The 27,007-nt window shown below is 42.0% G+C and overlaps 1 protein-coding gene across 4 annotated transcripts in view; it reads right to left on the bottom strand.

Annotated features, from left to right (window-relative positions):
- The window catches only part of srf (serum response factor), a 92,599-nt gene that overhangs the window by 24,889 nt on the left and 40,703 nt on the right, over positions 1–27,007 (bottom strand). The window contains exons 3-5 of one of the 4 annotated variants that reach the window (XM_016991762.2): positions 10,700–10,786; positions 9,829–10,090; positions 9,120–9,302 (exon numbers count right to left, since the gene is read on the bottom strand). In XM_016991762.2, coding sequence (XP_016847251.2) covers positions 9,120–9,302; positions 9,829–10,090; positions 10,700–10,786 — 532 coding nt within the window. The remainder of the gene's footprint in view (positions 1–9,119; positions 9,303–9,828; positions 10,091–10,699; positions 10,787–27,007) is intronic. The other 3 variants (XM_016991764.2, XM_016991763.2, XM_008104910.2) reach the window with 3 other exon arrangements.

The following is a 27,007-nucleotide window of genomic DNA, read 5'->3' as shown; positions in this document are numbered from 1 at the left end:
GAAGTCTCTTTGAGAAATTATCTTTATATATGCATGTCAGATTGACATGTGAAAAGTTGATCATTCTAAGTAAAATTTTCTGGATAGACACATGCACAATGAGGCAGTGAGAATGAAAGTGAGTAAATCTCAGGCCCAGATTTGCATGAAATTACAGTCATTTGCTACAAAAGGTGTCTGTGCTGGTAATACTTCATGGTGGAACTGGTCCCATCAGCAAGGATTAAACACTAAAAGAGCAAACTAAGAGATCAATCTAAAGAAAGCCCTGTTGAGTCACACACCACGGATTCATCTGGTGTTTCATACTAAGAGAAAGGCCAAGCTGAATGCCTCTGGAAAAGAGTTGCCAGATGTTTTAGACATTAATGCTCATAATTTCTGGCCATGACAACTGGGGCTTCTGAGTTTTGTAGTTGAAAACATCTGGAGAAAACCAGGTTGAGTACTCATGATTCAGAACAGTCTAAAGCTACCTAGTTGAGAACTGGCAGAGGATTTTTTTTAATGTGTCAGCGATCAACATCCTATTCATGCTTATTGATTAAAACTCTTACTCTAAATGTGGTGTGGTGGTTTTAATGTTAGACTATGACTCTAGAGACCAGGATTCAAATCATAGCTCAGGCATGGAAACTCACTGGATGACTCTAGGAAAAATCATATGCTCTCAGTCTCAAAAAAACCTTGTGACCAATTCATCTTAAGAGTCACCATAAGTTGGAAATTACTTGAGAGCACACAATAACAACAACTACAACAGTAGCAGCAACAAAACCTCTCCATAGTCTAGCAGTTAATGAAAACACTTCTCTCTGGAGTGGTATTGATCTAATACCAGGAAAACAATACCACAGATAATCCCAAAAGACACCCCATACCACCGATGACAACAATTCAAATAATTCAGTTTCTTGTACTTTTGTTCAGAATAGAACTTAGAAAATATACTTCTTTTTAAAAATGATAACCCCATAATCCCCTGTGGCCATGAAGACAAATACGATTTTGAAAGCTATGGTTTTAAAAAGTAACTTTTCCAACTTCTGGGTCAAATTATAGATAAAACATTCATTGACAAATGGGTCTTATTAATCCCAAAGGTAGATAAACCTGTGTCATTTTTGATAAACATGAAAATAACACACCAAATTATCTTCACCCACAAATGAAGTCAGAGCTCACACTGCAGATTCTTGCAAAGCCTGGCAATCCATTTGAACAAGGCTTCTTAAACATTTCCACTTCTGATCCCTTTTGGCCCAAGAAATTGTTATGTGACCCCAAGTATGTAGGTATATAAAATAAACATAAAAATCAAGCATTTACTGATAACAAATCAGCACTTGTAACGCATGCTAAACAGCCTGATTTTCTTTTTTATGAAGGATAGCTGAGGCATCTTCTGCAGAGACCAATCTAAATATGGTGTAACAGATTTGTGTAAATATCTGAAACAGCCATTAGGTAACATTCAGAAAACTTTTATGGTTGCCAAAGTTTTCAGCACCCCAACACTGAACTAAGGGGACCCCATTTGGGGTCAGAATCCACAGTTTAAGAAGCAGTGCTTTAGAATAGTGAACCATCATGGGGCAAAGAGAAGGAGACTGAAAGTGGATTTCTGGTCCCATAACCATCTACTGAGCTGAGCCAACTGTGTTAAATCTTTCATCTTATTTCCCTGTCTGAACTCCCAGCTCCGTTCAATGCACAGGATGTTTATATCTGAGGAAATATTTATATACACTGCCCTAACCAAGAAGATTCCCCCTGTCTGCACAGCGACTCAAACCTTCTGTACACAAACAGCACAATGGGAGGCCAAGGGAAGGCAGCAAGTTCCACTGCGAGCTAAGCAGTAAAGCAGCATTAGGTTGGTTACGATCTTCCAGCATGACACATAAGGACTTTTGCCCTTTTCAAGCAGGCCCAGCAGACAGGACATGTCTTACGCCATTCACCCTTACATACTTAATTATGACCCTCCAATTTACAATTATTTTTGACTTATTTTAAGCCTATTTTCTCCTCCATAGAAAAACAGTGGACAGAGAGATTCTCATTTCCAATCTTGAGCTTTGTTTCTGTTCTGATGAACAGTACAGGAGACTTTCAAGTCCACAAATCTCAGAAAATTACAAAAAGCACATATGTAAGTCCACATTAACGTGAGCATTAGGGGATGGTGTAATAAATTAGTCCTCTGACAACAGGCAGATGGTCTTGAGAGTTTGTTAGCCAAACATTTAAACTGCACTGTGCCATGAAAGGGTCAATAACCTTGTTTGATATTTTCCCTGTCTATAAGGGATTTACTATATGGACCGCTATGTCATCCTCTAGAAGAGCCTGGGAGAATAACCTTTGAGGATGATTATTCCCAAAATCTTCCAGCCATCAGGAACCAAAGTGGCGGGAGAATCTTGTACGGTAGCTGTAATCTGCTTTTTCAGCCTCTGCACTCCCTCCAAGACTCCAGTGCTAACAAAAAAGTCCCTGTATTCGGGATGGAAGAGACGTGGGTTGCAGATGTTGTTAGATTACAGGTCTCGAGACAGCACAGCTAGTATTAGAGGCTGATAGGCATCTGGAATTGTACCTAATTAGAGCTTTCCTGATGATTTGAATTAAAAGCCCATCATCTCCATTAAACATGGCCAATAGCTGAAATTAAATGGAGTTTCAGTATAACATTCCTGGAGGAAACAGATTTAGAGAAAAGCGGTGTGGTTATACAAATTCTTTGGAGCAAGGTGTCGTGAATATTTTAACCTCAGACAGCAAAGCAATCTTCCATCTCTATTTCATCAAATTCAGATGAGGCTATGAAGATATGGAGCCCCTGGTGACGCAGCGGGTTAAACCGCTGAAGCTGCTGAACTTGCTGACCGAAAGGTCAGTAGTTCAAATCCAGAGAGCGAGGTGAGCTTCGGCTATTAGTCCCAGCTTCTGCCAACCTAGCAGTTCGAAAACATGCAAATGTGAGTAGATCAATAGGTACCACTCCAGCGGAAAGGTAACAGCGCTCCATGCAGTCATGCTGGCCACATGACCTTGGAGGTGTCTACAGACAACGCCGGCTTTTCGGCTTAGAAATGGAGATGAGCACCAACTCCCAGAGTCAGACACAACTAGACTTAATGTCAGGGGAAAACCTTTACCTTTTCTATGGATATGTTACCCTATAATCAAGGATTTGTAACCGACTGTCTGAGCACAATGGGATATTTTTGCTCCAATAGCAATAAGTGTCACCTTGGGATCTACATCTTGGCATCATCTTCACCGTACATCCTCCTCATCCCAATTTTTTGTCTGAATCAAAAGAGCAAGAGAAGGACTGATCAAATAAGTACCTATCTTAAATACACAAGGAATCATTCTACAACCAGAATCAGAGAACAACCCAATTGAATGTTTAAGTCGCTGCAATGCAAACCAAAGTTAACAGTTCAAATTGGGAGCAGGGGCAACAGAGGACCCTTGGGAGACCCCATGTGGTCAGACGTTGCCCTCTGTTCATGCCTGGTTTGCACTATTGAAAAGAAAGAAGGTTTAATAAAGTACTGGCTGCTCCTGCCAGCTAGATAAAACAGGTCAATGGGCATTGAATTTCCTACACCATTATTTTGCCTAGTCACCAAGTTCTTCCCTTGTGATCTTCTCTAGATTTGCCTAATCCGATTCATTATGCTACTCTGAAGACATTACCAGCTCAGCAGCGTTCTCCTTTCCCCAATTCAATCTATTAAAGCAACTACATTATAGATCTCTGGGGTGCACTCATGTAATTCAGTGAACTCCTTTTTCAGTCTCTCAGGTCGGAGAACCAGAAGCAATCATTGCACCTCCCGCCATTACTTCTACCTCAGTTTACAGAAGGAGGAATACCGCATCAGTCTTACACAGCTCAGCCTCCATAATGCATTTTCAATCCCAAAGGATGAGAGAAGAAGGGGACATGCCCATGCTTGGCTCTGCACATCAGTGGAAGCTATCCACTGGCATGTTCTCCATGCAAAGGCTGTGACATGGAACATTTCCTTATGCCTATAGCAGATGTACACATAGAGAAAAACAGGTAACCACTGTGTCCACCTTGTCTAAGTACACCAGGACAACGTAAGTTTCATAGTATTTATGAGCTCACTTGAGTTCCCTTTCATCCTCAATGGCCCTGCTCTGTGTCCACCAACAAATTAAGACATCCCTCTTTGCTTTGGCCCTTGTGTCTTGGAGCACACTTATGAAGACTGTTCTTTCTGCCTCATCTATTGAAAATGATGCTAGTTTTGTTTGCTTTAAAGATAAGGAGTGATTGAATACTAATGTGAAACATTTGCTGGTCACTGCTCTTGCTGATGTAATGTTACTTCTTGTGCTGCGACCCTCCGGGTATCAAGTTCTTGGCTTTTTGATAACTGTTTTTATAATCTCTTTAACTATTCAGTTCTTCAGAGGGAGATCCAATGTGTGTATCCAGTGATAAGACAATAAAGAAAAGCTGGCTCCTTCTTACTGTTCATTATAATGATGGTGATGACGACATTTGAGGCAGAGTTGTCATGGGTTGGTATATTCTTTAAAAAGACGTCTAAAAGCTAAAGTAAAACATCATATGAAACTATACTCAGTTTCTTACAACTTGAGCAAGTGAATAAAAACACAGAGGATGCTTCCAGGCATACAACACCATTAGAAATCAAATGACTTTGTTCAGCTACTCGATATCTTCTGCCTTAACAGAATGTTTATGGAAAGAAAAAGATGGAATTTGGCAGTCAGAAAACACAGTCGGGTTACACATATAAAATGCAATAAATTAAAATTAAATTACAGTTATGTAAATAAATAAGCAAGCAAAACATGTCATCCAAACTCCTTGAAAAATTCTGTGCGCACATAAAAAGTCTGAAATGACTCTAAGTCAGAAATGATGTTTGCAACAATATTTTATCACCTTACTTAAACAAGCCTGTAGGCTAATGGTTTGATAGGCATCTGCTCATCTTTTTCCTCCTTTTTAAATTTTAATCTCCTTTTTAATAAAACCTACTTCAAAGAAAAAACTGAAGTTTGTAGATCTTGTTTTCACCATAACTGACCAAATCCCTGAGTCACCATGCCACTGGTTAGACTGGCTGGAGCATTCTGGAGGCTATAGTTCTATAAAGTAACCTTTCCAGACTTTGATCCTGTAGCTGAATTCCAACAAATGATTTTAAACTTTGAGAAAGCAAAACGCTTTCTGAGGTCAAGAGTAGAATCAATTAAGGCTGGAGCAGAGCAACACCTTATGGGACAGAATTTGCAGTTGAAGCCATGAAGTAGCTTTATCAGAAGGACAACATGGGCATAGCACCATCGGAAGCAGAAGCATTCACTGTGATAATTTCTATGGCCATGTCCACAAGGAAAGGAAAGAAATGCAGATACCTTTATTAATATGGATTAAGAAACCATTGCCACTTAATCTTTAGTGTGAGCAGGCCTTCTGCAAAGCTTTGTGGTTGTGTTCTCTCAAAGTTAGAGACCCTGAAGAGTTTTCATGGAAAGATGTGTTGTCGAAGGCTTTCATGGCCGGGATCACAGGGTTGTTGTATGTCTTTCGGGCTGTGTGGCCATGTTCCAGAAGTATTCTCTCCTGACGTTTCGCCAACATCTATGGCAGGCATTCTCAGAGGTTGTGAGGTATTTCCCTTTCATGGAAAGATTTATTCAGAGGGGGGTTGTCCTTGCCTAAGCGAGCCTAAGCTAAGCGAGTAATTTACCCAAGATTAGCCAATAGGTTTCTATGGTATGTCATGGATTTGAACCATAGTCTCCAGAGTTATAGTCCAATGCTAACATCATTACGCTGTGTTGGCTCTCTCTGTGAAACAACTGGGTCTCAACTACATATCCAAGATCAAGCTACACTAAAATATGAGAGTACAACAGAGACATGCCATAGTAATATGTATTTGCTGGAGACAAAAATAATCTCTCTCTTCCCTGTAGATAAAGGTAAAGGTTTTCTCCTGATATTAAGTCTAGTCGTGTCCGACTCTGGGGGTTGGTGCTCATCTCAATTTCTAAGCCGAAGAGCAGACATTGTCCATAGATGTTTCCAAGGTCATGTGGCCGGAATGACTGCATGGAGTGCAGTTACCTTCCCATAGAAGCGGTACCTATTGATCTATTCACATTTGCATGTTTTCAAACTGCCAGGGCTAATAGTGAGAGATAACCCCGCTCCCTGGATTCGAACTGCCAACCTTTCGGTCAGCAAGTTCAGGAGCTCAGCGGCTTCCCTGTACTTGGCTGCAAAGACAGCAGTTCAATTCAGAAGGAAGAAAGAAATGCTATCAAAATCCCCACTAATTAAAATATCCTGGAATAGTGATTCTATGGGCACTGGCTCCACTACACCACTGAACTGAAATGCATGCAGTTTCCCATTATTGTACTACCCTGATAGCACTATTAGGATTCCAGGCACATGTAGTCTCTTTTCTGTGTTCCAAGTTTTCCTTTGAGAACTAAAGTATCTGTAGTAAAACCAAGCTTGAATGCCAAAATCATAACTGGCTTCAGAATTCAGGTTGGAGTACTTTTACCACCGTCACAAGTTATTCTGATACTATGAAAAACAAAAAGTATAGTACAAGAAATATTTCCTTAAATAGCAGAAATAAATCACGTCAGTTCATTGGGGCGGAGGAAATCCAAAACCCACTATCAGGCAATACTGTTACAAGAAGCAATCCAAAAAGCCAAACATAATAATATAGCAATTAAAAGTTTGAGTTCTTTAAAAAAAAAACCATTCCATCAAACTTAGATGTTAAAAGCAAACACACCCTGTGGAGGAAGTTGACTGGATGTTAATGCAAATACATTTGAACACATTCTTTAAGTAGAATGAGAGTAAGAAGAATACATTTGAATAGATCAAACTCTACTAAAGTGGATGGCCAACTTAGGAACCTCAAGATATTGTTGAAAAGTAATTCTTATCAGTAATAGCCAACCATGATGGAAACTAAAGGCCAACAACAGCTGGGGGACTAATCAGCCACATTGCAGATGTGATGGAGGTCCTCAAATCACATTTAGGATTGTACCTCAGAGAGATAGAAAGAGAAACCACACAGCAAATGTTTTTCAGCATAAGAAGTGCAGATACAAGTTGAGCATTCCTTATCTGGAATTCCAAAATTTGAAATAGTCCAAAAAATCCTAATTGTCCACATTGATGGCTGAGATAGCGACACCTTTGCTTCCTGATGGTTCAAAGTACATAAACCTTGTTTCATGCACAAAATTATTTAAAATATTGTATAAAAATAACTATGTGTACAGGAAACATAAAAGAATGTTGTGTTTAGATTTGGGTCCCATCTCTGAGATATCTCATTATCTACACATATGTAAGTAAATACAGGGACTCCAAAATCCAAAGAAATCCAAAATCCAGAAGACTTCTGGTGCCGGGCATTTGGGATAAGGGAGACTCAACGTGTATTGTTCACATCTGTCTTCAACCTTCCTTAGATTGCTATTCATATTTTAACTGTAAGCTAACTCCAAAAGCAACATTCCTACTGACATTATTTCTGGAGGTTCAATGGGACAATACATTGCTGCTACAACAAAATCAAATAGACTTCATTACTCATTAGCCCTTGCCTCAGAACGGATATGAGATGTATGTTTTCCTTTTTAAATACAGTGTTCCCTCACTACTTCACAGTTCACTTTTAGTGGATTCGCTGTTTTGCAGTTTTTCAATAAACTCTAAAAGACTATTATAAATCATAAAAAATTACAGTTTACAGCCTAAGGAAGGAAGGAGAAGCCAAAAGGAGAGAAAAGGAGCCCAAGCGGCAACAGGAGGAGGAGGCGGCGATTTATCAACATACAATTGGTTGATAAAGACTTAAAATAGTGTTTAACTGCTAAAATAATGTATAAATATTAAAATAAATATAGTGTCCCTACTTCCCGGATTTTCACTTATTGTGGGTGCTCCTGGAACCTAACCGCAACGATAAGTGAGGGAATACTGTACTGAAAAAGGATTGCCCACCATCCAAGCCAGTGAAGGATTGTGTCCACTGTTCCTCCAATCCTAAAATCCATATCATTTGATCATGCAATGCTTTATTTGCTCCAAAAAGATGTTTACAATGGTTATGTGTAACTATGTGTAATAATTATGCGTAAATATACTGTAACTATACTTATATAATAATTGGTTATTGATGGTAATAATAATAATAATAATAATAATAATAATAATAATAATAATAATAATAATAATATTTTTTAACTCGCCCTCTCTCCCCGATGGGACTCAGGTTGGTGTTTTGCATTAATTTTATATGTCATGAATTTTGTTTATTTTATATTATCTAAGACATTTTATTACATGGTTGTAAGCTGTTCCAAGTCCCTTTTTTGGGAAACGGGGCGGAGTATAAATAAAGTACTGTATTATTATTATTATTATTATTATTATTATTTAATTATTTATTTTTTGAGCCTCCAGTGGTGCAATGGGTCAAACCCTTGTCCCAGCAGGACTGCTGACCAACAGGTCGTTCGAATCTGGGTAGAGTGGGTGAGCTCCTTCTGTCAGCTCCAACTCACCATGCGGGGACATGAGAGAAACCTCCCAGAAGGATGGTAAAACATCAAACATCCAGGCGTCCCCTGGGCAGCGTCCTTGCAGATGCTGAATTCTCTCACACCAGAAACAACTTGCAGTTTTTCAAGTCGCTCCTGGCACGAAACAAAAATCTAATATGTTTTATTTCATGGTTGTAAGCCACTCTGAATCCCTTTTTGGGAGATGGGGTTGAGTATAGATAAAGCTATTATTATTATTATTATTATTTATTATAACCTGCCACAAGAAGAGGCGGGTAAGAAATAAAACACACCAATGAGAAACAACATAACTTCACCTGACCCTCGTGAGAAGTGTCACTCCACTTTCTGTGCATGCTCTTAGGAAAACGCTCCAAGCCAGACAAATTCTGCACACAGTTTAACCTGCTGCCCTTGAAAGGTGCACCCCCCTCCCGTTTGCCAATCTCCTCAAGCAAGCAGAGATGTGGCATGCTCCTGACCTGTCAGAGAAACAATCTGCCCTCCGGCTGCGGCTGGAAATCGGAAGAGTGTCTGTTGTGCTTGCTGCAGCTGTCCAGGTGTGCCTGCAACTGCCACCTGGGCCTGCTGGCCAGAGAGGGCCAGCGAATGTGGCTGTAACTGAGTGAAAGGAATGGTAGGGGTCACAGGAGGGAGTGGAGCACCTGCCAGAAGGAGGGGGGAAAAACAAAAGGCTTTTATCAGGGCCAGCTCTTTAAAAATCAAAAAACAAACTCCAGCCGCCCTCAGATTAGGCCATTTCCTCCCAGTCCTTCAACTAGAGGTCTTTTATTTAGGAGGAAGAGGAGGGATTGGGCTGCCCCAGCTCCAGGTCCCATCCCTGAGCCCTACAATTCTTACAACCAGAAAACTGGCGAGTGTGGAAGAGGTTGAGAAAGCTCACCTCTTTGCAACAGGAACCCAGTTAGGCTGTGGCTTGCAGCAGGGACAACACTGTTCCAGTTTCCAATGAACTTTCTGCACTCCTAAGGCTCCAAATAACCTTTCAAAGGACCCTGACCTTAGGCATGCTCCCTTCTGAACTAACCACACTCAAGAGAATGCAGTCTCGGCATCCACTTCTCGCCTTACGTATAAAGAAAAAGTGTGTTCAGGCATGCCCACAGCATAACAGAGGGATCCACAGGGAGAATCCAGGAAAAAGTAAAGTTGGTAGGAAGAAAGACTCACCTGACATGAGCGTGAAGCCAGTAGGTATCTGCATGAGTCCTCCAGATGCCACTGCACTGGATCCAGTGGTTTTCAGCACTGTCCCATTGGCACTGGTGACTGCGTTGGGGCTGATACTGGCAGAGACTGGCGCTAGGTAGTTGGTGATGGGGAACGAGGGGCCGCTGCTGACCTGCATGGAAGTGGGGGTGGTGGGTGCTGTTTGGATGGTCGATGTTGTGCCCGGCAGGTTGGTAACTGTGAACGCGGGCTTCAGAGAATCCTGTAAGAGAAGGAGAAGTGAGAAGAGAGCCCAGCCAAGCTGAAATCTGGTCTGTTCCCACAACCAAAACACCCTTTCCATCACCCACCAGAAATCAAATCTAAGGGGTGAAGACAAGGAAGATCAATTTCCACCCAAATCAGAGGTACAGATTCTGTGACCCTACAAATATTGTCAAGTTCCTCTCTAACTTCATCGTTATGCAGGCTAGAAGAGCCAATGATTGCCAGTCATAAATTCCCAACCCCTAACCAAAACCAAAAGTACCAGATGACTTTCTTTAAGAGGATTCATACCACAATGACCCAATTGATCTGCAAAATACTTAATAAAGAAAGCAGGCAAAAAGTGTGGGCAACAGAGATCAGGGAAATTAGTATGAACCAATAAACCCAAATGCGTTTAAGGTCAAGCCCTCCCCACTCCCTACAGCTGAAGAGATAAGAAGTACCTGGAGTAGAGAGAAAGCATGCAAAGGAATGGTCTAGAAATGACAGAAGGAAGACCTCATGACTTATCTCCATTATAAACTCAACCGAACAAGGTAATGGGAGTATATTTTGAAATGCAATAGCAAGTCGAAGCATGGAATTGGTCCCCAGGTTTCACCTGATCTCCAGAACCAGGAGGATTCTGGTCTGTGGTGTGTGTATCCTGGCTTGGACTGCCTGCCGCTCCTTCCTCCGACCAATGACCCTGTTGGCACAGAGGTAGGGGAGCATCACTGTCTGACAAATAAAAACTATGGCCCATGATACATTTAATCATCTTAACAGCAATATTCCCTAGCTCCCTTTTACCAACTTGGTGCATTTGCCACTGAATTCAACAGTATGGGTAGTCTCAGGAAAATCCTGGTTGCCTTTTCCTAGACCACGGCTACTGCCCTCCCAGTGAATTTCTACTCCTGATGTGCGGAATATGTGGCTCATGGGTTACATGCCGCCACAATTACCTTTTTTGCTGACCTTGGCCTCCTTCCAGACCCCACTGCAGAAAAACATTGGCTGAAATTCTTTCCTTTTCTCCTCATTCCCACAACAACAACAAATCAGAAGTAAATATCTAACCCAGGCATAGACAAACTTTAGTCCTCCAGGTGTCTTGGACTTCAACTCCCACAATTCCTGGTAGGCTGCTAGGAACTGTGGGAGTTGAAGTCCAAAACACCTAGAGGGCCGAAGTATACCCATGCCTGGTCTAACCACTTCCAGTTTCATGGGATATCAGCAGCTTCCAGACCTGAAGAATTGACTCTTGGCTTCTGCTTAAGTGGGATAATCCACAATGGGCCAACACAGAATATAGCTGTCTCATCCCACTAAGACCCTACAGTGATTTCAATATTGTTTTTAAATGTCAACAGCGGTGGGAGGGGTGGGGAGGGGGTTGAACTTTACAAGCAAGTCCTTCAGCCTGGAATAGGTATGCTTTTACCTAAAATTTAGGCTCAACTCACTTCTATCACCGTCCGTCTTCCCACCAAACTTGCTTGGAAGCAGCAATGTTAATGTCGTACAAAAAACTCCATCAGACCTCATTCCAGATTCAGGAACTTTTGGCTCTTCTGATGTGTATACGTAGTTGCAATTCCCATAATTCCTTACTGGCCATATTAGAAGTGAGTTCCGGAAAACGAAATCCGAAATAGTACAATGGCCAAAGATTCCCCAACTCTGCAACCACAACTGTTCAGTAAACTTAATCTCCTAATTCTTCTCTTTTTATTCATTTAGCACAGAGGACCCCAAACACAGAACATAGTAATTTCAAGAGCTAATATCCTGGAAGGCATTATACAAGAAACACAGGAAACTGCATTATACTAAAATCCTTGTCCAGCTACCTTAGTATTGACAATCCTGACTTCCAACAATATCTCTCCAGAATTTCAGACAGGATCTTCTCCTAGACCTCCTATATACCATCTAAGATTTCTCATATGAAGACCAAAATACTCTCTGGTCAAAAGCACGTAACCAGGCAACAAGAAGAAAATGTTATTAATTGGGGAAGGATACATAAAGTTGCTATTGTAACCAGAAAAATCTGGAATTTCTGAGTTTAGGAAGGGTAAAATGTCTTTCCAATATATCCTCTTCCTCCTGTTCAACTGACTAAGTGCAAATTACAGGAAAATCCCTATAACTGTGGAATCCATATCCACAGTTTCACTTACCTATGCCTGGGGGAATGGTCTCTCTAGAAATTTGCTAGGTCCTTCAAACAATTCTATAGTGTATTTCCCACAAATGGTCTAGAGTTGCCTTGGAGAACCTAGAGTTTTCTAGAAAGGTATTCTCGCTAGGAATTTGCTAATTCTTCCAGAGGAAATCTGACATTCCAGGACAAGAAATCATGTTTTTAAATGATGTTCAGTCATAGCCAGTTTCAGGCAATCAGGGCCTAGCCAGGAACCTATTCCCGTGGATGAGGGTGATGTCTTATTGCATTTTTGCATCCCTGAACTCACTTTTCAGCAACTGAAATAATCTGAGGACAAAGAAGACAAGCGAGAGAAGAAACTGGGACACTAATGGATTAATCAGAGTTTTCACTGCCAAAAAGGGACAATTGGAGTGTATAGCCCTACATATCAATGGTATAGACTGAACTCAGATCTATCACACCTAAAATATGTACTAAGGTACATGCCCACTTGTATGAACACTTTTATATCCAAACTTTTTTAATGTGTTCGGAGAAAAAGAGAGTGGACATCTTCTGTTTGCAAAGAACCTGCTACTAGAAATGGCTGCTGTCCAAAGTTAATCGTGTTCAGAACAGACATGCTGCCAGAAATACCCAGGGAAATCAGAAACACCATGATCAGCATCCTTATGAGTTGTGCCATTCTAGCCATATCAATCATTCAATGTCAAGAATGGAGGATATCAAAGGTTACACAATAATACAAGAATCCATCTGAATTCTAATTCATGGGAGGCCACCAGGTTGCTGCTTAAAGAAAGAATACGTAGTTTTTGTTTTACTTTCTTACAGAAAAATAGGACTTTGTAATCTACCTTGGAGGTGAGTCTGATATTCCTCCTAAAAAGCCATCATAGTAAATGTGAGTTTTTTAGCCACAAGGCAAAAAAAACAAACAAACCCTAAATGTATCTTTCCAGACTTCCAGAGATGAGATAAAAGAGAGCAAATCTGAAACAACTTGATGTCCCTTCATTTTATTCACTGATCTCAAATCATCGCATAAAACACCAGAACACTGAGTATCTGACAAAACAGATTTTCACAGCATTACAACTACATATTTCTCAGTCACTTTCATCCTTTGTCTCAAAACACTTGGGTAAATGCATCCATGGGTGCATGTAAGTACTCTGCCTTAATTCCATGGGTCACATTCATGGTTTCACCTATCTATTCTCCCAAAAATTCATCTCCCCTGAGAGTTTATAGGTCCCTCAAGGTCCTCCAGTGCAGTTCTATGGTAAGCTTCTGACCCAAGTATCATCAAAATATACGGTTTAGTAATATTCATAGAATCGTAGAGTTGGAAGAGACCTCGTAGGCCATCCAGTCCACCCCCTGCCAAAAGCAGGAAAATTGCATTCAAAGTACCCCCGACAGATGGCCTTTCAGACTCTGCTTAAAAACCTCCAAAGAAGGAGCCTCCATCACACTCTGGGGCAGAGAGTTCCACTACCGAACAGCTCTCACAGTGAGGAAGTTCTTCCTAATGTTCAGGTAGAATCTCCTTTCCTGTTGTTTGAACCCATTGTTCCGCGTCCTAATCTCCAGGTAGCAGATAACAAGCCTACTCCCTCCTCCCTATGACTTCTCATATTTATACATGGCCATCATGTCTCCTCTCAGCTTTCTCTTCTGCATATTTCCAGGTATCCACATGGGTCTTGGTACATATTCTCCTCCTGTAGATACAGGGAAGGGGGGGGGGGGGAGTACTATATTCACAAATTGCATTTTTGCATTGAAAAGAACCTGAAGCATTACAAAGGCGAGAGGAAAAACGGTTTAGCTCGGATGTGCCCTCTTCACCACTTCCCAAGGAACTCCATCAGGCACAGTGGGATAGCTGCTTTGAGCAACAATACAATTCCTTCAGAAACATCCCCAGCAATTCTCCTGTGCTGAATGAGAGACCTGTGTGGCCAGCTGTCTTGCATGTGCTACAGCCTCTAGATGCCAGAGTTGAAACTGGCCAATATAGCCAGTATCTTAGGTAAAACGTATATGCCAGTCCAATTTGCTTCTGTATGTAGAAATGGAGTTGGGTAGTAGGAGGTCTCTCCTTGTTCTTTGTCTAAAGCACCAAAATGATTTATTAGAAAGTAGAAAAGTGGCTTTTGGACGGTAACTCCCAGCTCTCAGACACCAGCAGGAACATTCTGGGAGTTATAATCCAAAAGAGTGACCTTTCTATACTCTTGACCCTCTCTCTTCAGAGTGAGCAATAATCATTTACTTAAATGTGAGAAGATAAAAGAGTGCATTTCTGGATGTTATCTGAATGAGGGCTTAGCCTGCAACTAAGTCACTGAAGAACAGCCTTCTCCTGGTTTGGCTTCTTGGTCACACTAGAATGGGTGAGAAGGGAAACAAGTGCCAACTGTCAGTGTCCTCGGAACAAGAGAAGAGAAAAAGCAGGCATAGATAGCTATATTACATCTAGGAGCAGATGAAATCCCAACCACCACAGCCCTAACTTGGAAGGAAAAGAAGAAACTGGTACAGCTCCATCACACCTAGCCCAGGTATAGATGAAAGGATCTACCTCCATCCCAACTGCCACTGTCTTGGCCTTGGGGGGAGAGAAAAAAAAGGCAGGTGGAGCCCCATTCTGCCAAAGCCTCAAAGCAGATATGGTCTTCTATCTATCCCATCTGCCACTACTCCGACCTCAGGGGAGAGATGAAGTGACAGGCAAAGATCCATGCATTCAAGGCATGTCCCTCCATGCCAACTGCCACTGTCTCTCCATGAAAAGCTGTCCCTCCATGCCAACTGCCACTGCCTTGTCCTCACAGGGAAGAAGCAGCAGCAGTGTCTATTGGACTTAATCCCCTCCCACACCATTGTCCTCGTTTCTTTTTGTGGCATGTCTTAATTAGATTGTCAGACAGAGGGGCAGGAAATGTTTTGTTGTTCTTTTTACTTGCAACACACCATATATAGTGATAACACTATATAAATATGTTTATTTATATAGTGCTCCTCCCGACGTGGTTGGATTAAAAGTCCTTAAGGGCTACAGTTCAACAAAATCTGGAATGTCACATAATTCCCTGGAATGAAGAGGGTACATATACATAGTAGAATGCAGGGGACATGTACACATATAGACATAAAGATTCTCATCTATGAATGTATATGTGCCTTTCTATGTCTGTATAGAAGTCTTGGATTTTATAGATTGAATGGAAGTGGGCATTTCCCCCGCCACCCTTCCAAAACTAGGTTTTGCTCTTGAATTCCTCACTCCATCCCACTGTCCAGCCTCCCTGCCTGGAAAGGGTTAATGTCCCCGATGTTGTCAGTGTCCTTTTGCCCACCCCCTTTTGCCCACCCCCATGGAGAGACTGGCAAGTCCGGCCCTCCCATGTGCTTCTCCAGGCTCCTGACCTGAAACTCTGCCAAAACCAAGGAATTCACAGCTCAACTAACATCTAAAAAAGGAAAGGCAGCCCATTTTGGAGAGACACGACCAATCCAAAGCACCCTTCCTTGACGCATCAAGGGGGTGGGGGGAGAAGAGAAGGGGAGGGCTGGCCCAGTAGACGCCTGCCCCCATTCCTCCCCAGCCCTGGCACAGAGATCTGTGTGGATGGAATTAGGATGAGCATGTGATAACGGTGCATAGTCGGGCGAACTAACTTTCCATTCTCTCAGCAGCAGCAGCAGCAGACTAAGCACTAAGGAAGACACACCTGTTACCCATCACCAATACATTACATACTAGAAATGGGAAGAGATAACCTGCCATAAAGAAAAGGCAGAAGAGGTAACTTATTATTAAGTATACACACTTGAACTTATGTTTATTGGGAAGAGAAGACAGGCTACAATTTCAACAACTAGCCTAAGTGCTTGTGGCTCAAAGCTACAGAGGAAGGGAAAAGCAATGGCCCCACGGAGCTGGTCCTTTTTGTGTGAAGTTGAGGGCTGTGCACATACTTGGAAGCCTCATCTCCCATTTCATCCTCCAAACAACGCTGTGAAGTGTTGTTGTTTTTTTCATGTCAGGAGCGACTTGAGAAACTGCAAGTCGCTTCTTGTGAGAGAGAACTCGCCGTCTGCAAGGACATTGCCCAGGACACCTGGATGTTTGATGTTTTAGCATCATGTGAGAGGCTTCACTCATGTCTCCGCATGGGGAGATAGAGCTGACAAGACGGGAGCTCACCTTGCTTCCCGGATTCAAACAGCCGACCTTTTGGTCAGTAGTGCTGCCAGCACAAGGGGGCTCCCCAGATTCGAACCGCCGACCTTTCGGTCAGCAGTCCTGCCAGCACATTGTGCCAGTGGGGGCTGTGAAGTAGTCCAGCCTGATAGGACTTACTCACTCAAGACCCCCAAGTGAGATTCAAGCATGAGTAGCTAATGGGACTTTGCTTGCTCTAGCCATGCTCCAGCTTTCCTCATCCTAGCAGGAGGGAAACACATGCTGTGGCTAGTGTTGACTGTAAAATTCAACACTGAATTCAGTATCATGTGGCACTCAAATTTAGCAGAGTGGTATATGTTCAGAATTTTTCTCAAAAAATCAACTCTGACAGTCATTCAGTCCTAACAGGCACGTGGACTAGCCATATTTGATCTAAATCAGGAGTGGGCAGCATGCAAGGGATCCAGGCCAATTTCCCCCAACTTCTCTGTGAGCCCACAGTAAACCCAAATAAGTCTGTTTTGTGCTGTCGCTCCTGTCAAAATGTACAATTACTGTCACAATTTTGAGACAAACTGCAGAGGAAAATAGAGGTATTTAGGGATAGTATAGGGTTCCGGGATGCTAGTGAGGGTGGAGGTATTCTTTTGAATTTTTCCACAAATTCTTGAGAGAATTTTTGCATTACTTTGGTGCAAAATTGCTCTGAGTTGGGGGGTTTGAGGGTACTAGACGTGGGCTTCAAAAGACACAAAAGTGGAGGGCCACATGTTGCTTAAGGACTGCTCAGTGCCCACCGCCATCTACATGCTAACCCAGTGAAAGGTTACCAGTGTACATGGCCAAACTATATCCAAGGAGAAGCTAGTAAGCCAAGTCAAATGTTGCAAACCTCTAGAGACAATGCAGCACTAAAAGCTACCCATATGACCCTGTGAACAGTATGTATGTTGTAGTTATTCTGAATACAAGATCATCCAATGACTTATTTATGAGGAGCTTTGCACAAAACAAGTCCCACTTCCATTACATTTGACAGCAGGTTAACTGCCGCCGTTCATAGCATGTAAGGATTGATTCCGCATTACATTGAAGCATGACCTAGAACAGAAGTCCCAAGACACCCCACCTGAAGACACAACAGCTCCATTTCTTTTAACGATACACCACCTACAAAACAAGACAAATTTACTATGGCACTATCATCCTTGGACCATGTACTGCAAAGGATGAAATGGCCTCCAGTCCACAAGTCTGTTAATTGCTTCATGTGCCAATGTAGATGCTGCTCAGGTTGAACACAGCAGTCCCTCTGCATCCCTCTCAACTCTGTCTGGTTTCTGCTCATTGCACTGCAAATCTTTTGTACTTGTGTCCACTTGGGCCAGCTTTCCTTTGGTCATATACTAGCCCTCGGTATCCACTGGATTTTGGTTCCAGGACCCACAGTGGATACTTACATCCATGGATGCTGAAGTCCCATTCTATATAATGGTGTCCCTTCTATAAGATGGTAAACAAGTTGAATGATTATCTGAGAAAGCCTGAGGGTCTCTGAAATGGTGGGAGGCTACAGCAGGGTATGTCTTACACATCAGCACAGAGGTCAAGACACAGCAAAATCAAGATTTGTTTGGGGATATTTTATTTCAAATATATATTTTCAAACCAAAGTTGGTTGAATCCATGGATGAAGAACCCATGGATACGGAGAATTGATTGTAACTGATTCAGAGTGATGTCTGCATGCACACATACACTCAATCCCACAACATGTTAGATGTACCACACTATTTGCATGCATCATCTAGTTTTTCAAAAAACTGTTCAAAATGATTACCCTAAGATGCACTAACACACAATCAAACTACTTTTGAAAACTGACTTTCCAAGCACTGCCCTCAAGAGGAGGGGGGTATGACAGAGGAATAAAACTGGGGAGAAGTAGCAGCAAATGGGTCCACTCAAGACCACTAAAGAGCACTGGGATTGCTATCACTGTTAGGTTCATACTTGGTCTGCCAGCTTCCTTTCATTTTTGCATTTTGTTAAAAAAAAGCATTCTACCACCAGCAGCACATCCCTCAATACAGAGAAGGTAGGCATTGTCAAGGCAAGGCATGTGATGCGGTGTGAACCTAAAGTAAACTTATTAATAATAGCAGTAGATCACATGGAAAAGAACTAATGCAAACACATCCATGCATCGAGGCTATTGCTCCTTAAGATTTCACAGAACTTTGTCTCCAGTATTAGACACAGAAGAGTGAGCAAATAGCATAATACAGCTTTATAGTGACCTGTCAAATATCTGAATGGCTGGTTTGGCTCTGTAGGAACAGGGTGAGGAAATGAGGGACACTCCATTCAGTGAACTTTAGGCATGAATAATTTCTAACAGTTCACCTCAAATCCTTTTATCGACTGAACATCCCTTATCCAGAATTCTGGAATCCAAAATACTCAGAAATCTGAAATATTCCACGTGGGTGGCTGAGAAAGTGGCTCAATGTACAAAAAGTTTGTTTCAGACACAAAAACACTGTGTATAAAATAACCTTTACGCTTCCAGGTGGTATATGAAACATGAATGAATTTTGTGTTCAGTGAGTCCCGTTTCACATTTAGACTTGGGTCCCAGTTCATCCAAATGCAGGTATAACAAAATCTGACAAAAAATATGATATTCAAAATACTTCCGGTCTCAAACATTTTGGAAAAAAACTCAACTGTAATTAAACCAGTACAAGAAGAAAATGGATACTTTTGATAGAAAAATTCTTACCCCTTTCCCAAATCTTACTCCTTTCCTGACACTCTCCAATATTCCTTCCTCATCCTGTATAATAGGCTACATTTAATTTGATTTAAACTCTGTCCTAAATCAAATGGATAATTTAACATACCATCACTGGGTCTACCCTATTTCAAATTAACAGATTCATCTGGATATCCTACTGCTCAACAGGCAGCAACAAAAATTTTACAACCCAACTTAAGCATAGGAGCTCACCAGAATCACATCTCTCTCTTACATTAAAATACTGAATGCAATTAAACATGTAAAGCATGCTCAAAGAGCGTAAGAGCAGCTCTAACAAATGTTGGAAATGTGTGCACAACATTGGGACATTTTATCATATATCCTGGTCTTGTAAAAAGGCCTAAAAATATTGGGCTCTAATAAATGTGATGCTGAAAGGTACTCAGAAGGTTAAACTTAAGATGGGACCAGAGCTTTATTTGTTAGGAATGAATGTTAGGCATGAATAATTTCTAATTTTTATTCAGAAATAAAATTTGGGGAAATGCTCATCGTCCGGAGTGTGCCTCTTTTTGATGGAGGTCATCTGGATGCCGTGGGTGCTCTGCCGGAAAGCTGAAATGGGGAGAAAATATGATGACTGCAACAAGAACTGTATATGCTTAGAGGTAGAAGAAATCACTTATGGTGATGCAAGAAGAATGGTTGATGAAAACCTGTGAATTAGAAGATAGGAAGATAAATAGATACAACACAGGATTGGGCTGGATCTAGATTGCCATATAATGTAGTTTGAAACTGCATTACATGGTCAGTGTAGATCCAGTCTTGGAAACAACATTCCAAGTTCCATTGTAAAGTCCCTATTTGTGGTTTGAGAGGTTAAAAACCAAGCAAATCTGGGAGCATTCCAGAAAGGGCCCAGATCCAGAGAAAATAACCCAATGGGGAAATAAAGGAGTCTTAAAAGAACTACTTTATGGGAGTGTTGACTGTTTGCATGGCAGCTGTTCTCAGCAGAAGAGCAAAACATGGTAACAAACCCGAAGAGATTTTAATATACAGTGGAGTCTCACTTATCCAACATAAACGGGCCGGCAGAACATTGGATAAGCAAATATGTTGGATAATAAGGAGAGATTAAGAAGAAGCCTCAAAATAGGTTATGATTTTACAAATTAAGCACCAAAACATCATGTTATACAATAAATTTGACAGAAAAAGTAGTTCATTACACATTAATGCTATACAGTAATTACTGTATTTACTAATCTAGCACCAAAATATCATGATATATTAAAAAACATTGACTACAAAAATGCATTGGAGAATCCAGAACCTTGGATAAGTGAGACTCTACTGTACTTTAATTTTGAATGCTTCCTATATCCTTCTATTCTGTGTGGCAAGTAGCACGTTAAGCCACAGAGATGAAGTGTGCAGTGCCCTTCCAAGGAAGAATTTCCTGTTGGTAAAGGCTGTCTGACAGCGGAGTATGCTGCTTAGAAGTTCTGTGGAATCTTCTTATCTAGAGGTTTTCAAATAGAGGGTGGACGACAATCAATCGGAAGTGCTTTGGTTGTATATTACTTCATGGCAGGTGTTTGGACGGGATGGTTCTTGGGGTTCCTTCCAATTCTATGATTCAACTTCAGGTTATACACAGACGAAGAAAAAGAGGTAAATGGAAGAACGTAGCTATACAAGTCAGCAAAAGAAGACGGCAGCTCCGCAGCCTGCAAAGTATTGCCCCCCTTCTCCCACCTGTCGCAAGGCATTCCAGCCTCTTGCTTCCAGGGAGGGACCGTACAGCTGCTCCATTTGTCAGGGAACGAGTGGCACATACAGAGAGCCAGACAACCAGCAGCCTGACATACCACAGGGGGGTCAATGGGACATGCAAAGGGATCTATCGGCTGAGGACGTCACCTCGAAGTAACATACACAAGAAGAGCCACCCTAAAGAGACACTCACAAAGGGCTCAGCCTCACAAGCTCAAAAAATGAGCAGCGTTTAAGTGCTTACTGCATCTGTACTTGGAAATGTTACTATATGTGAACTACAACTCAGACACACACACACTTCCCCCCAAAGCCATCAGGGACTATGATGTTTCAAGCCCTTTGCAGCACCTTCAGGATATATAGTCAACGTTTCCATAAATTCTGAAGCTGTGAGGCAAGTGGGACATTTTGCAATTTTTTTCCTAGAAGAAAGTTAAACTTTTTGGAAAAACTGGTGGGGCAGTGCCATGTTAGCACCCTTTTCAGTCACTGTTTAGGAACAAGGAACATAGTATACATAACTTACATTGGCATGAATTTACCACACTTAGGTTAACAGTGCAGTTTATTCAGAAAATAATTACAAATTGACCTTTTTTGGTAATCTGGTCTTAATTCAGATGTAAGAGGTTCTGCTTCACTGAACAAGCTGATTACTCCAAGCCATTGGAAAATGCCCAAAGAGGACACTGTTTGTAGGATGTGGATAAATGAAACTGCATATATCACTCCCACAGATCATACTGTAATCGGCATTGATCCTAAACCAGTGGCTCTTAACTTTGGTTTTCCACCTGCTTTGTGCTTCAGATCCCAAAATCGCTTGTCACTGGTCAAGCTGGCTGAGGCTGCTGGTCCAAAATGTGAAAAAACAAAGATTGAGAATAACTGTGCTAAATAATAGGGATAATAATAGCATTTCTGCAAACGTTCCAGCAATTCATAGGCATTATCTCAATACATCTTTGCAAACAGTCACTACAACAGAGGTTTTGGACTTTAACCGTTTATCAACCCACCCAGGCAGCACAAGGAATGGTTGTTGTTGGTAACAATTGAACTGGAACAAAAGCTTCACGTCCCTCATGTTGTAAGTGGACAGACTTCCAAAACTTTATGCTTCCAGTTTGCAAATTATAGCTAGGCTGTATTGGATTTTGGGTATGGGATAAAACTGTGTGAACGACTTAAAGATGGCAAGCCTATGGGGAGCACTAATTGAGTTTCTATTTCTTTTCTGCTGCTGCAATGAGCCATAGTACATCAGGCAAATCCACAAGAGTGCAGTAGCTGATACATTCCCTCCAAAGCATCCTTTGAATTTCAGCAACAGAATGGGATGGGCATTGGTTCATAATGGACTGGATCCAGGTAGCCCGAGCTGCGATCCTTTGTAGAACAGAGAGACTCAGACTGTTGTGGCTCGCTGCCCTTAGCAATAAAAAAGGAAGGAAAACTGTTCAACACTCCCATGCAGGGATGTCCAAGTGACCTATTCTCAAGGAAGACGCCTCAGTTCTCCACACAATGCAGAAGTGTACTTAAGTCCACAATGCACTAATCCCTGCATGGGCCCTAGCTAGCTTTTAAGACAATGTTAGCAGTCAGCAGGGGGTTCACAAGTCTGGATTCTATGTTTTGGGAGCATGGCATTACAAAGAAGAGCCACTGAAATGTAGCATGACGGCATCTGTTTCTCAAAACCTTTGAGGACGGTCCTTCAGTGTTTTTTCAAAAACAAAAGCACTCATTTTATTTGTGCTGTTGATTCTCTATATTTCTAGTTTTTGTGCCTAGAAATGTACAGTCCGTTTAACAAAAAACCCTGAATGCACTGCACTGTTCTGTTTTGGTGAAACCTGACATGGAGTGATACTGTGCCGAATTTAAAACAGATCAATAAGAATAGGAATACAGTCAAAGGAGTGCAAAAAAAGATGAATAATGTGTTCTAGGAGAAAAGGTTAAAAGATCTGTATAGGTTTAGCCCAATGAAAATAAACAACAGATCTCAGGGTTGTTGTGTGTCTTTCGGGCTGTGTGGCCATGTTCCAGAAGCATTCTCTCCTGACGTTTCGCCCACATCTATGGCAGGCATCCTCAGAGGTTGTGAGGTATGGAGAAAACTAAGCAAAGAGGTAAATATATATCTGTGGAAAGTCTAGGGTGAGAGAGGTCAGTGTGAATGTGTGTAGTTAATCACTTTAATTAGCATTGAAAAGCTTATCTGCTGTCTTCTTCCTGCCTCTGGGGCATCCTTTGTTTAGAGTCGTTAACTGCCCTAGGTTGATTCATGTCTGGAAATCCTCTGTTTTCATAGTATTGCTTTTTATTTACTGTTCTGATTCTTGAGTTTTTTAATACTGGTAGCCAGATTTTGTTCATTTTCATGGTTTCTTCCTTTCTGTTGAAGTTGTCCACATGCTTGTGGATTTCAATGGCTTCTCTGTGTAGTCTGACATGATAGTTGTTAGAATGGTCCAGCATTTTTGTGTTCTCAAATAGTATTCTGTGTCCAGGCTGGTTCATCAAATGCTCTGCTATGGCTGATTTCTCTGGTTGAATTAGTCTGCAGTGCCTTTCATGTTCTTTGACTCTTGTTTGGGCGCTGCGTTTGGTGGTCCCTATGTAGACTTGTCCACAGCTGCATGGTATCCGGTAGACTCCTGCAGAAGAGAGAGGATCCCTCTTGTCCTTCGCTGACCGTACTCACACAGATAGATACCTTCATAAAAACTCCAACCAACACCCAAGTCAAAAAAGGAGCACAATCAAAGCCCTGACAGACCGTGCACAAAGAATCTGCGAACCTCACCTCCTCCAAGGTGAACTCAACCACCTAAACTGGGCTCTACAGGCCAATGGATACTCCACCACAGACATCAGAAGAGCTGCAAGGCCAAGAACAAGCCATGGGAGTCAAGACAAAGATCCACCCAGAGGAAAGGTGTTCTTACCATACATCAAGGGAACTACTGACCGCATAGGGAAGCTGATGAAGAAGCACAACCTACAAACTATCTACAGACCCACGAAGAAAATCCAACAAATGCTACGGTCAGCGAAGGACAAGAGGGATCCTCTCTCTTCTGCAGGAGTCTACCGGATACCATGCAGCTGTGGACAAGTCTACATAGGGACCACCAAACGCAGCGCCCAAACAAGAGTCAAAGAACATGAAAGGCACTGCAGACTAATTCAACCAGAGAAATCAGCCATAGCAGAGCATTTGATGAACCAGCCTGGACACAGAATACTATTTGAGAACACAAAAATGCTGGACCATTCTAACAACTATCATGTCAGACTACACAGAGAAGCCATTGAAATCCACAAGCATGTGGACAACTTCAACAGAAAGGAAGAAACCATGAAAATGAACAAAATCTGGCTACCAGTATTAAAAAACTCAAGAATCAGAACAGTAAATAAAAAGCAATACTATGAAAACAGAGGATTTCCAGACATGAATCAACCTAGGGCAGGGTTGTTGTATGTCTTTCGGGCTGTGTGGCCATGTTCCAGAAGCATTCTCTCCTGACGTTTCGCCCACATCTATGGCAGGCATCCTCAGAGGTTGTGAGGTATGGATAAACTAAGTAAGGAAAGGAAAGAATATATATCTGTGTCCAAGGTGTGGCAAGAGTCCTTTGTCACTGGGAGCCAGCATTAATGTTTCTGTTAATCACCCTAATTAGCATTGGAGATGTTTTGTCCCTTGCCTGGGGGCATCCTTTGTTCAGTCAAGCCTTCATTGTGTTGGTTCCCATCTACTGTTTTGATTTTGGAGTTTTGTAATACTGGTAGCCAGATTTTGTTCATTTTCATGGTTTCTTCCTTTCTGTTAAAGTTGTCCACATGCTTGTGGATTTCGATGGCTTCTCTGTGTAGTCTGACATGATAGTTGTTGGAATGGTCCAGCATTTTTGTGTTCTCAAATAGTATCCTGTGTCCAGGCTGGTTCATCAAATGCTCTGCTATGGCTGATTTCTCTGGTTGAATTAGTCTGCAGTGCCTTTCATGTTCTTTGACTCTTGTTTGGGCGCTGCGTTTGGTGGTCCCTATGTAGACTTGTCCACAGCTGCATGGTATCCGGTAGACTCCTGCAGAAGAGAGAGGATCCCTCTTGTCCTTCGCTGACCGTAGCATTTGTTGGATTTTCTTCGTGGGTCTGTAGATAGTTTGTAGGTTGTGCTTCTTCATCAGCTTCCCTATGCGGACCATTATCAACCTGACAGACAGACAACTCACTGAAGACCAAGTATCCATTCTAGAAAAAGGAGGAAATTTTGCAGTCACCACTACCAGGATCCCAGTAGAAAACATCATTGCCAATGTTGAATCAGCAATTTACCAGCTCCCTGAGGAAGAAGCAGAGGAAGTAAGAATGGAAACAGCAAGGATCCTGAGAAATGCAAAACTCCCCCCCAGCAACATAACGAGAAAAGAAAGACAGGCCATCAAAGATCTCAACTCAGATCCTGAAATCATCATTCTTCCAGCTGACAAGGGGAATGCCACAGTAATCATGGAAACAAAACAATACAAGGAAAAAATCAGACAACTTCTAGATCCCACAATTTACAAGAAACTGAAACAAGACCCCACTAACAAAATCACCAGAAAAACTAACACTCTAATCAAGAACTCCTCCATTAACTTTGACATACGCCAACAGCTGTGCAAATCAGAAGCCCTCCCACCCAGGCTTTACGGACTCCCCAAAATCCACAAGGACTCCATCCCACTCAGACCCATTGTAAGTGCCATTGGATCGCCGACTTACAACCTGGCAAAATTTCTGGCTACACAGCTACAAACCCACATTGGGCTCACTGCACATTATATCAAGGACTCTACACACTTTATAGAAAAGATCAGCAACCTCAATCTAAGCACCAAGGACATCCTGATCAGCTTTGATGTGGTGTCCCTTTTTACCAAAGTCCCAGTAGCTGACACCCTCACACTAATCAAACAAAACTTCCCAGAAGACATCACAGCCCTGTTTCACCATTGCCTCACCACTAGCTACTTTCAGTGGGACACTGGATTCTATGAACAGAAGGATGGAGTGGCCATGGGGAGCCCTCTCAGCCCAGTAGTAGCAAATTTCTATATGGAATACTTTGAAAAACAGGCCCTAGAAACAGCACCAAAAAAGCCAACTGTTTGGTTCAGATACGTAGATGACACCTTCACAATTTGGAGCCATGGAGAGGAAGAACTCAGCAAGTTCCTGGACCATCTTAACAGCATCCACCCAAACATCCAATTCACCATGGAAAAAGAAAAGGAAGGAAAACTGCCATTTCTAGATGTTCTGGTCATCCGCAAACCCAATCAACAATTGGGCCACACAGTTTACAGAAAACCTACACACACAGATAGATACCTTCATAAAAACTCCAACCATCACCCAAGTCAAAAAAGGAGCACAATCAAAGCCCTGACAGACCGTGCACAAAGAATCTGCGAACCTCACCTCCTCCAAGGTGAACTCAACCACCTAAACTGGGCTCTACAGGCCAATGGATACTCCACCACAGACATCAGAAGAGCTGCAAGGGCAAGAACAAGCCATGAGAGTCAAGACAAAGATCCACCCAGAGGAAAGGTGTTCTTACCATACATCAAGGGAACTACTGACCGCATAGGGAAGCTGATGAAGAAGCACAACCTACAAACTATCTACAGACCCACGAAGAAAATCCAACAAATGCTACGGTCAGCGAAGGACAAGAGGGATCCTCTCTCTTCTGCAGGAGTCTACCGGATACCATGCAGCTGTGGACAAGTCTACATAGGGACCACCAAACGCAGCGCCCAAACAAGAGTCAAAGAACATGAAAGGCACTGCAGACTAATTCAACCAGAGAAATCAGCCATAGCAGAGCATTTGATGAACCAGCCTGGACACAGGATACTATTTGAGAACACAAAAATGCTGGACCATTCCAACAACTATCATGTCAGACTACACAGAGAAGCCATTGAA

Source organism: Anolis carolinensis, chromosome 1 (genome assembly GCF_035594765.1).
Source record: "Anolis carolinensis isolate JA03-04 chromosome 1, rAnoCar3.1.pri, whole genome shotgun sequence".
In the NCBI taxonomy this organism is placed as follows: Eukaryota; Metazoa; Chordata; class Lepidosauria; order Squamata; family Dactyloidae; genus Anolis; species Anolis carolinensis.
The sequence above is the reverse complement of the archived record's forward strand: the minus strand, read 5'-3'. Positions and strand labels throughout refer to the sequence as shown.